Source organism: Daktulosphaira vitifoliae, unplaced genomic scaffold (genome assembly GCF_025091365.1).
Source record: "Daktulosphaira vitifoliae isolate Bord-2020 unplaced genomic scaffold, ASM2509136v1 Scaffold_4, whole genome shotgun sequence".
In the NCBI taxonomy this organism is placed as follows: domain Eukaryota; kingdom Metazoa; phylum Arthropoda; class Insecta; order Hemiptera; family Phylloxeridae; genus Daktulosphaira; species Daktulosphaira vitifoliae.
In genome coordinates, this window is record NW_026099575.1 from 37,079,187 (window position 1) to 37,091,317 (window position 12,131).

A 12,131-nucleotide genomic window follows, 5' to 3' on the forward strand; every position below is an offset into this window, starting at 1 on the left:
TAACTTGTAATTGTGTCACCTGAGTCGTGATTACGTATTGCATCTAGAAAATCATTATAATAAATTAAAACGTTACCAATATCATTACACGTATGTAAAGAAATAAAATATTTCTTAACACTAATTTTCTAACCTCCTTGAAAGTTGCTACGTTATATAAGTGACCAATGAATCAGCGCTCGACAATCTTGTCGGCAGTGCATAGGTATCCCTACTCTTTTGTACCCCGCTCTCAACACTACTCACCACCGCACACTCTTTCGTTCATTTACAATTTGCACGACGGCATTAACACATTTGTTAGTGCCGATTGTGTGACAAATTTTCTTTCAGAAAACTATTAGGAAGTTTAGTTTGCAGCGTTCAATCCATTATGTCAAGTGAGTAATAATAACCGTATTTTTTTAAATTGACTAAGGAAATATTTTTTATTATACTATTATAGTATGACCTATGGTTACGAGGGCGTTAAACCCTCGTGGCATCGTAGACCACGTTTTTCCGGGAACGTGGTTTACAGCGTTAAGAAGTAATTTGTTTTAAATTGTAATACATTTTACCTGGTAAATCATTTAACTATTTATTGCAATACTAAATTTATTTAACTTAATAACATTGCAAATTCTTTTTATCAATTTTCGATATTTTATATGATAACAGATACATGAGCGAAGCTCATTAAAACATAAGACTGTATGACTCGTTTGACTTTGGATATAATAAATATACCACATTAATTAATCATTCTACTTCTCTTTATTACATATTATGTAATCTTGAGTGTAAACATGAACTTCTTAATGCTGTTTCACTTTCTCTAAATCTATTAAATTATTTATTGAGTACTTCTGCGTCTTTTATGACTTGTACTTTCAAAGAAATTATTACTTTCGTGAATCATAATTTTATTTATAAATAAATTTCAGTGGATTTATATTTTTAAAATTAAAGAGTTAATTTATTATAACCAATTACTATATTTGTCATAATAATAACATTTATTTTACACATAGAATGATTAATTGTTTTTATTATCTTCCTAAAAGCACCAAAATTATATTGTTGTTCTTTTGGCCGTCAAATGGAAGTAAAGTAAAATTAGTTTAATACATTCTTTAGTGAGGGATTTGTTTCATTTAACCAGTCCATCAATCCGGAATGTTACATTAGTTTTTAGTTATTCCCATTTAAACCCTTATAAATACATTTATTAGATAATTAATATGCTAATAATTTGGATAATTTAAATATACTAGATATCTTATGTTTATTTCAATTTGGTTTTGAATTAAATTATATATGANTTTAAATATACTAGATATCTTATGTTTATTTCAATTTGGTTTTGAATTAAATTATATATGACTAAATAAAACTATTATATTAAGATAAAAAATTATTATTATGATATATCATATAAAATTATCCTACTGTATCTTGATTCATAAAACATCAATTTAACTTAGTTAAAATCAGTTTCATTAAACAAATCTACGCGTTTTAAAATTAATTATAAATATATGTGAATCAATTATCAACTATTTTGATTTAATTTTATGATAATAGTGTTGCAATTTTCATTAGATAAAATGAGCTAAGTTATAAAATGATAAAATGACTTAAAAATATTGATTTTTAAAACATTCATTTGATAACATGTAATGATGTAAGCTAACATTGGGGATGAAAGTTTTGTTTAATTATAACTTAATCTGAATGGTGTGTTGAACTATAAACTAGTATTATTTATTAGTTTTTATTTTTTATAATCATTCATTTTTAGATAAGAAATCAAAAAAGCAGAAATGGAAGCCAATAGAAACAGAAGTGATTTCAATAGCCAGTGGAACATGCTGGGCTGATGAAGTTGAAAAAGAACAAAATGGTAAGATTTTGTTTTTAATTTTAGTCAATGTTTTAGTAATAAATAGTTTATGTATGTTACCTTATGATGAAAGTGTGAGTTTAAACCGTTTTATTATGGTTACCAAACCACATTATTAGAGTGTAATATCAGTCAACAAGAATCTTGCTTCAGGGGTATACACACAGAGTACATTGTTACTTATATTTACCTCGGGAAGGTCTGAGATAAAATCGATAACCCTCCAACCGAGGGCCTTCTTTATTAAGTTGGGCAGGAGAACCAGAAATTGGTCCAGTTTATAGATACTTATGGTTTAAGATGCCTTTGGCTGAAACCTTGATCTATGATACTGTTGGAAACTCCTGTGATTCGCACTTTTAGTTCAATTTGCAAGGTCTTGGTTTTCCAAGATAACTCAATTCAGACTAATCTCTTGCTGACTGTAATCTCTTAACTCTGAAGGATTATAATAAATTAATAGTTTATTCTTAAAAAATATATGTAGTTCAGTTAGTGTAATTATTTTCTATGGCATTAATACTATATAGTTGAATTCTAAATCACCTTTAAATTACAATTAAGTAATATCAATAGTAAAATTGTTGCAATATGAATTCATCATTGAATTAATAAATATTCATCATATCTGCTCTAGCTTGAAATAATATATATATTATATATACAAAAAATATGTAGAAGTCAACTACTTTATGGAAATAATTGTTTTAATTTTACTTAGTAATATATTTGTAACAATTAACACAAAAAAAAACTTAAACTACCTACCAATGTATAAATAATTAGGCAGTTTTTATGAGAAGATAATTTGAAAAACTTAGGAAAATAACAAAACTATAAAATATTTTGATCTGGAAAGCTTATAAATAGCATAATGTGTTTTACTTAATGACAAAAATAATATAACTAACCTACATATAGGAATTAAAGTAACAGCCTATGATATACAGCAAAAAATTCTTTATTTATTGATAAATAATTGAAGTTGATTATATTTGTCATGTCTACGTTTTCATAAACATCAACCTATTAATCTCATTTCTATTGTACATTTGAGATTAGCTCTAAATCCATTATTATATCTCAAAAAATTTATTAAGTTTAATTCTCATATTATAGCCTAGCCATTAAAGCTTATTTGTTCTTATTAATTACCTTTGTGTTTATACTAAATTATGGTTTTTTATTTTTAGGATTTAGTAGTTTTGGTTTTGAAGCTAAGCCTTTAAATCTTCCGAAAGCTCCTAGAGCTGCTTGTGAAACCCTCATAGATGAGAGTACTGTACCTCAAGAAGGACCATTCATGGTTCATATGTCAAACTTGCAATTTGAAATCGATGAAGATGATATTACTAATTATTTTAAAGGTCTAAAGGTACGAAACATTTTTCTTCTTGATATTATGAATTTTTTTCTAAATCCAAAAGATATTCAAAATGTAGTGTTAAACTAATTAATTTTAATGCTAAAGGGCTTTATGTTCATAGTTTGTTGAAAGAAAGAAAGAATAGGATGAACTATTATATTTACAATATTTTTTCCATCTACTAAATTAAAATAATTCAAAATAAAGATAACAATTTTCATTTGTTACTAAATGAAGATATTATTTCATCTTTGTGTTATGAGTCTAGGACCTATTGCTGTGACCAATTTGCTTCAACTTTTATTGTGAAAAAAAAAGGGAAGATTTAAAATACCCACTGCCATATGGGTGAGTAAGAAGTATTTAGGAACATAATAACAATTGGGTTCATTGCAGCAAAGTTGAACAATGTATAATAACTCTTTTAATTTAAGAAATTATTAACTTGCTAAATTAATAAATACACAGAGTTGATGAACTTATTGCTCTCAATAAGATTTTTGCAGAAACTGTGTTAAATTAATTATTCTTTAGACACTGTTCTATAGCTTTTGAATGCTTAAAATGGTCGCAAAGAAATAAACATTTTTATTATAAGTAATACTTTTTAATATTCAAGCTATGCACTTGGAAAGAAAATTTCATTGTAATACTAAGCTATTAAGTTACCTAAATCAATTTCATGACTAAGTTTCTGTCTCTTATAATTTTGTAAGAAACTTTTAATGCTCTAAAACTGATAAGGGTTAATCAATTTTCAGATTTGAGTACCATAAAGTTTTCTTATAACTTAGTAAATTAAAATGTTTAAGTATACTACTGGTTTTATTATTATTGTTTTTTTGAAATGATGATTTAAAGGCGAATATGAACATTTGGAGCTCCTATAGCTTTTAGTTTTAGTTGAGCCAGTGCAATGTATTTACACATATATAACAACTGATTCATTTAATTTATTCAAACTACTATGAAATGTTCTTTTGGAATACTTTATTTATATAGTTGTCTTTTAAATATTTATTAGTGACATTCATATTTTAGGTAGAAAATATCAAATTACCGCGTAATGATAATGGCCGCAACAAAGGATTTGGATATGTTGAATTTGAAGAACGGAAAGATCTTATTATCGCTTTGGGAATGGAAAATCTGGTGAGCATTCTAATTTTTTTTTAATTGAAGCAAAATGTTAATTTTATTTATAGTCGAAATCTTCCAAAAAAGCACTAAAATAATCGTTTAGTTATTATTTTGGTTGTCAACGGAAGTATAGTATTTTGCATTCTTTAGTGAAAAATTGCTGTATCTAATCAATTTTACAATCCAGTGTGCTATATTTTTTAATTGGTTAATTCATGAGAATATTTCCTTGAAATTATAAGTGAGAATATATCACTAACAAGTAATAACCAACCCGAACCTTTGAATTTTTTTTAAATAATTATTTTGAAAATGTTTAAAAAAATCTATTATAATTAAATAATAAACAAAATGTTAATAATTGCATATTGGTAATTTGTTTTCACTTTAAGTTAAAAATTATTGGTTTTGTTTTATCTAAGATACGAGGTCGTCGAGTCCGTGTAGAACTTGCCAGTGGTGCACAAGACTCAAGAAATGCCTTTCAACGAGGAAGTAATCGAATGGGAATGGATTTCAAAAGTGATTCTCCCAGTGATTGGCGTATTAGAAATTCAACTACATCTGATGATAGAGGAGGTATATATTATATTATAATGTTACATAAAAAAAATTTTTATTTTAAATACACTGTTTAACGTAGATACCAGACAAATATTGTTGTTCTACAGTTGTTTAATTTTAGATAAAGTAATCTGTTAAGTGAATAATGGTATATGACAACTATCTGTCTTAGGATATTTTATTCAACTCTTTGGTTAATTACCATAAGGTTTAGTTCATAAAACAATAAATACTGAATACTTAATGATATACACAATACTTGTTCTACATTTTCTTTTTATTATTTATAAAATGTATAATTCATCCAACATCTGTCTTATTTAATAATATTCTAAATATGACAAAGTAATAATGTTATAAAGGATTAAATGTAATGATCTTCTTTTTCCTTGCCTCAATCCAAATTACTTGTAGTTGCCACCCTTATCTAAAACATCCACTTGACTCAATATCCCATTATCTACGCACACATCAGTTTCATATTACATTTAATAACATCCCTCCATCTAATTTTTCAGTCATCAACATTCATTTTCATAACTATTCTTACAGCTTCAGATTCTTTTCTCCTCATAACATAACCAAATCATTCCAAACCAAGTCTATTTTCTTTTATCTTATTTTATCATAAAATACAAAAGTTATAATTTTTTATACCCCAACAGGTTGAGTAAAATAATAAAAAATGAAATGTATCATATATATATATATATATATATTTATATTTATATTTATATTTAGTTACTAAATACTGCACTTAAAAAATAAAATAAAGTTACTATCTAATTTGGAAAGTTTTTTTTAGTTTTCTCTAGAATTTTGTATTTCAAAGTTTTTGAAATAATTAATTGATTCTATTGACTTCTTTGTTACTTTATTAAATTGTGTTAACTTTTCAACATACATTTTCAATTGTTTATTTATTAATAATATTAACAGGTTTTACAAGAAGAAGAGATGGTGGTGCTTTTGACAAAGATCATGATAGTGAGAGAGACAGTGGTCCTTGGGCTAGGGGTAGTAGACGGAACTATGATGATGATGCCCCTAGTGGTAGAAGACCTTTTAGTGACCGTAGAACTGATGACTTTGATGGAAATCGACGACCTTTTGGTGATAGGCGTCATGATGATTTTGAAGGTGGTAGAAGACCTTTTAATGATCGTCGAGATGATTCTGAACGTAAACCATTTGGAGAATCACGACGAGGTTTTGGCTTTAAGCGTGAAGATGATTTGCCTGAAATCAGTAATTTAATATTTTAGCTTGTAATATCTTGAATTTATTTAAAATGTAAATTAAATTTAAGGTACTTCTCCACCTCGGGAACGACCAAAGCTCATTTTAAAACCTAAGACTGTTGATTCAAATGCTACTACGAAGACTGATGATTCCAATTATATAGCTCCTCCATCAATATTTGGAGGTGCCAAACCTGTTGATACAGCAGCTAAAGAACGTGAAATTGAAGAAAAACTTTTAGCCAAACACGAACCAAAAATTCAGTTATCTGCTGCTTCTTCAGTGAATAGTTTAAATGACCCTTCAGATGAACAGTAAGTGATTTTTTTTTTTCTAGTAAATTTATAGGTATAGATTTTTTTTGCTATCACTATTTTTTATAATTAATGAATATTTATAAAACTAAATTTGATAATTAATTGTAAAAGCTATACTCTTAAATTTTAATATATATATTTATATTAAATTAGTACAAAAACAATTTTCTATATACCTGTTTTATATTATGTATGTTGTTAATAATTTGTTTCATTAATTAAAATTCTACATATTCCTCTGACCAATGTGTAGCAATTTTTACATGAAGTTGTATTATATGATTAAGTGGCTCAGGTTCTATTTTTATTATATTTTATTACATAATAATATACAATAAAAGAGAACACAATAATGTTTAAATTATTCATTTTGCACTGAAATTTTACTATGTTACATGTATAACTTAAAATTTCAAAGTTCTTACTATACCATAGTGAAAAATAATTTTCTAATTACAAATTAATGTTTCATTTAAAATATAAGGTTATTACTATAAAATTTAATTAGATTAAATAAGAAACATTTATTCATTAATTTTATTTCCTTTTATTTACTTTTTTAATTTGTAAAAATATTTTATTTTATTAATTAAATTTTAATGTTCAAAATATTGAAAAATTATTATTTAAAGATTATATAGATAAATGTTTTTATATCTTAGGAGCTCAAATTTGATTAAACCATTCAACTAAACTAAATAATAGATTTTAATATTTATCTTAAAAATAATAGTTTATTATGTATAATTTTTTTTAAAAAGAAATCAAATGGCTAATATTTGATAGGCCAGAAGTGATTAATATATAATCGTTCTGGAATGAGCATTTAGCCAAAATTAAAAAAACAATCATAGTACCAACCTGAGTATCAATACTAGGTTGACCTCCAATTTGTTTGATAAATTATATTTTTTAGCTTAAGAAGCTATATTTTAAACATTCGTCATTTAAAATTAAAGTTTTCTATTTAAGTAATCATTATTTTTAGACATCAAGAAGAAACTGAAGTTAAACCACCGTCACATTCACGGCCTGTAGAAACATGGAGACGAAGAAGTCCACGTCGTCAAAATGATGACCGTCCTCCAAGGCGAAGAACTTCACCAGATAAAAATCCTCACTATGAAGAAGCTTCTCTTCCCAAAGAAAATCTTAGGGATAAAAGTAATCAACAAAAGTCGGATGAAAATGAATGTAATGGATTATCTATGTAAGTTTTTCTTATTGCATATATCACTAAAGTTAAAAATAGTAATTGTATTTAGACATATAAATAGTTTTTAATTATTATTATTATAATTATAGAAGTATAGATGAAAATTCATCAAAACCTAATGTTTACATTCCACCAAATCTTCGTAAACAGGCAGTCAAAGAACAATCTTTACCTGATAGGGCAGCTGATGGATCAGAAATTATTGAAACTGCAGTTATTGAAACACCTAATGATATCCGAACTGATCCTGATGGTCAATCTAGCGAATCGGACTTAGTTAAAGATCAATCTTCAGAGAATGATAAAAATGATTCTGGTTTCATAGAATGTGGCAAAAATGGTTTAGATAAAAATAAATTTAAAAAACAAAAAACCAAAGTGGTTAAAAAAATGTCTGAAACTGATATGAAAAAGAAGTTAGTAAAATATTACCGTATTCTCAATTTATGTTATTCATTTAAATGTTAAGCAATTTTTGAATTGACAATTTATAATTTGTTTTATTATTATTTATAGAGATCCTATTGTATCAAAAGAGCAAAAGAAATCTGTAAGTATTGAATGATGAAATCAAGTGCTATTATAAATAATTTTTTTAATTACTCATTTTTAGACCAGCAATAAATTTGCAGCTTTACTTGATGATGGATCCAACGAATAAAGTAGCTGATATAAAATGTATTATTTGTATTATTAAAAAAAAAAAAGAGTACTTATAACTTAAGACTCTAGTAGCTATCAATTTTACATACTTTTATAATCTCGTGTTTTGTACTGTATTCATACATTTATGTAGAACATTGGTGTTTCATTTTTTATTTAATTAAAAATTCTATTTATGAGTTGCAGTGACGCTCTGTCTCTTGTTTTATTACAAACACGGAAAATTGACAGTCGAAGTCTGGCCCTATAGTTAACAGAAAGAATTTTTCTAATTTGTACTAAATTTTTGAGTCCATATGTTTTTGTGGTTTGTTGTCTACTTTGATAATAAGACTGCTTTATTCAATAGTGATATTAAAAGACTTATTATTATTGTAATAGACGCTCACTGATTATTTATAAGACTATCCAAGGTCGTGTCACTGCCATGTTCTACTTTAATGTTAGACTTGCTTGCTATGTGTTTACATTTTGTAGGTGAGATGTTGCAATAGGCAGTGGGAATATTTATGTTCAATTTTAATTGTAATAATTTTTAAAACAATTAAATGCATGTTTGTAACTAAAAAGAAATTACTATGACTTTGGTTTAGTAATGTTACAACATTACATTATTGTGTATTTTGACACGTTATATAAAAATTATATATATTGTATTTTATATTTTTTTTTTTTTTTTTAATACAAATTTAATTTAACTAGAGTAACCTTTTGATTAATGTCTTTGATTTACATATTTTATTAAATTATTAATAAACTTGAAATATTTTAAATACGTTTAATAACATATTTATACATTTTATTAGTATCTATGATTTAGATAGATGTGTCTGTAGTTACACAAATTTTTTTTCACTGTTATTTTACTTTATTGGTTTTATGTTTAATCATGATATGTAAATCTTAAATAAGTGTACATATATATGATGTAAAGATTAATAAACTATAAGAGCAATTGAGTGAAATTGATTTTCCTTGTAGTAATACATGTGATATTAATCATCTAATCTAAGTTGTTAATCAATTGTTCATGTTAAAATGTTATAGCTTAATTATGTGTAATTTTTTTTTCAATCTAGATGTGTACAAAAATTGTAATTTATGAATGAAAAATAAGCTTTTGACCCTTTTTTGAATTGTNTTTTCAATCTAGATGTGTACAAAAATTGTAATTTATGAATGAAAAATAAGCTTTTAACCCTTTTTTGAATTATGAAGAAAAATACACATTTTTGACATTCTCATTATCCCCTTTGTGTGTGAAATGTAAATTGTAAGTCTGGCATTTATCTTTATTATTAATCCTATAAATGTTAACAATTCATTTTAAGAATTATAGTTTTATAAAAATAATGCATTATGTTGTAAGTTTTGTACGTAGTTGTAAAATAGAAAAACTATGTAATCGGTTATCTATTTGTCTGATCTATGTTAAAAAATGGTATTAGGTGTATTATGTAATTAATTTTAATCCAATAGTGCTAGTCGTATGATTATTTGTAAAACGACTATATTAAAATAAATAAAATTTATTATCGTTTTTCTTCATAGAAAGAGTATTATTTAGCTTTTTGTTATAAAATAAATCCCTAGGTCATGTGACAACCTGGGTGTTCTAAGTCCCAAGTTCGATCATGCGGATAGGTGTTTTCAGGAAGAGTCAAAATAATAATTATAATGTAATCACTGATTGAACACAAACCACTCAATCAGTAGTCAGATTCCTTTTTATTAGGAACAATGTCATTAATAATTAACATGCAATTTACAGTATAAATGGTTACTTTCTAAATACTATTATACTTTCTAGTGTTACAATAAATTCTTTATAACTAATATTTATAAAACAATTATGGGTTCACGACAGTCAATTAATTCTTTCTTGTATAGAATTACGTTAAACGCACGTACTAATAAATAATTAGAAATTAATTATTTTTTGGCAAAATGTTTATCAGTTCAAAAATATTGGTAGGAACAGTATTTGATAAGAATAAAAAAAAGATCTGTACAACGAGAAATGGTTTACATGGTTACAGCATCGAACTTCAACTTCGGCTTATATTACCAACTAAAATATTCTTTGGGAAGAATATTATCACTGAGTTTCCAAAATTATGGCAAAACAAAATTTATTATAAAATTAAAAAAAATCATTTTATTTAAATAAAAAAAAGGTTAATCTACATAAGCAGATTTATTTCCTGTATATATTTTTTTGTGCTATTCACTAAAAATTGTTATTTTATTGAGTTCTTATTAAAGTTAAAATGATTACATTTTTGAAAAATAAATTGAACCTATTCGAGCTGTACTGAAGTATGAAGTGCTTCCTAGTATTTTAAATTTTAAATGATTTTTATAAGTTGAAAATGATCTTTCCTAGTCTATCTATGTAATAGGGGAAAATTTATGAAATATCCATATTAATAAAACAAATATTGGAATTTAGTATTCATAAAAAAGGCGGGATGTAGCGTAATGTTAACATTACACTACATTAAAGATATGCGTGTTACACTCGGTGATAATTTGAGGGTTATACGTCGTATACCCTTAATCAATTTTAAACTTGTTTAGAACCGTTTTATTCTCTGTATGGCGTCCTCTTAATTTACGTATATTGTTATCTCCTAGGTGGCTGAAGGTATTATCATGAAAAGGGTTTGAAATTCAAACTTAAATACATAATCCGTAACTCCATTATGAATATAATTTGATGACATGAAAAAAAAAATTTTGCGATGTAAGCTAAAAACTTTAAATCTTTTACACCTTTGCTACTTTTTCTATATTAAACCCGAAAAGTTTTTAGATATTCCCGATTTGCTTGATTCTTTTATACAAGGATTATCCATATGCTGACATTTGGCATCATACTTGTCAGAATAAATTGTATAATGATTTATATAACAACAGCGTTTATGTCATTTTAATACAACCCCCAGTGTCCCTTTAAAACCCCTAAAGTGGTAGTCATCATCGTCATTATTCAAACAGTCTCATTACTCGTGTTTCGTATAAGGGTTTAACTTTTAAACCATACACACTAATATAATCTTTAACAGTGTCGTAATTTCTCAAAATGGTTTAATACACGCATCTTTTAAGGAAATATTGATAGCAATAAATTTCGAACTATGTTGTTAACAAAAATAATTGTTGAAAAAAATTTTATGTAAAAAACATAAATAGGTAGACATTTATTTAAAACATTACCATGCATTTGGTGATTTTTTCGATAAGAGAATCTCAATGAGGCTAAAAGGTAAGTTTTATAAGACTGTAGTGAGACCAACTATGTTGTATGGGTCAGAGTGTTGGCCAGTTGACAAGAAAGTAGAGCAAAGAATGAGTGTAGCAGAAATGAGAATGCTTAGATGGATGAATAGAATGACAAGAGAAGATAGGATAAGGAATGAATATGTAAGAGGAAACATAGTTATAAACCATTCTTACAACGTCTGATTTAATTTCCATATATGAAAATGAACATTAAAGGAAGAAGAGGAAGACCGAAAAAGAAGCAACCACCTCTTTTTTAAATTACCAATTATACATCGATGTAATTGGGTGTGATATGAGGACTGCTGTTGTATGCATAGATTATGTGGGAGATCATGTTAAGTGGTGGTTTAGGATACAGGTGACTGATTCCAAGTAGTTGGGATAAAGACGAGAGAGAAGAAAATTACTATGCATTCTATGTAAAATAAATTTTTCCCCTCACCCCATAAT

At 26.1% G+C, this 12,131-nt stretch overlaps 1 protein-coding gene across 1 annotated transcript; it reads left to right on the top strand.

The window, feature by feature from the left end:
* Positions 1–212: 212 nt before the first annotated feature.
* On the top strand, positions 213–9,040 carry LOC126905779 (eukaryotic translation initiation factor 4B). The gene is made up of 11 exons (XM_050685822.1): positions 213–380; positions 1,784–1,885; positions 3,079–3,260; positions 4,293–4,403; positions 4,814–4,970; positions 5,895–6,203; positions 6,265–6,511; positions 7,503–7,724; positions 7,820–8,146; positions 8,247–8,280; positions 8,344–9,040. Exons 1-11 carry the CDS (start codon positions 374–376, stop codon positions 8,389–8,391), a joined length of 1,746 nt encoding a protein of 581 aa, XP_050541779.1. The 5' UTR covers positions 213–373; the 3' UTR covers positions 8,392–9,040.
* The last annotated feature ends 3,091 nt before the right edge of the window (positions 9,041–12,131 follow it).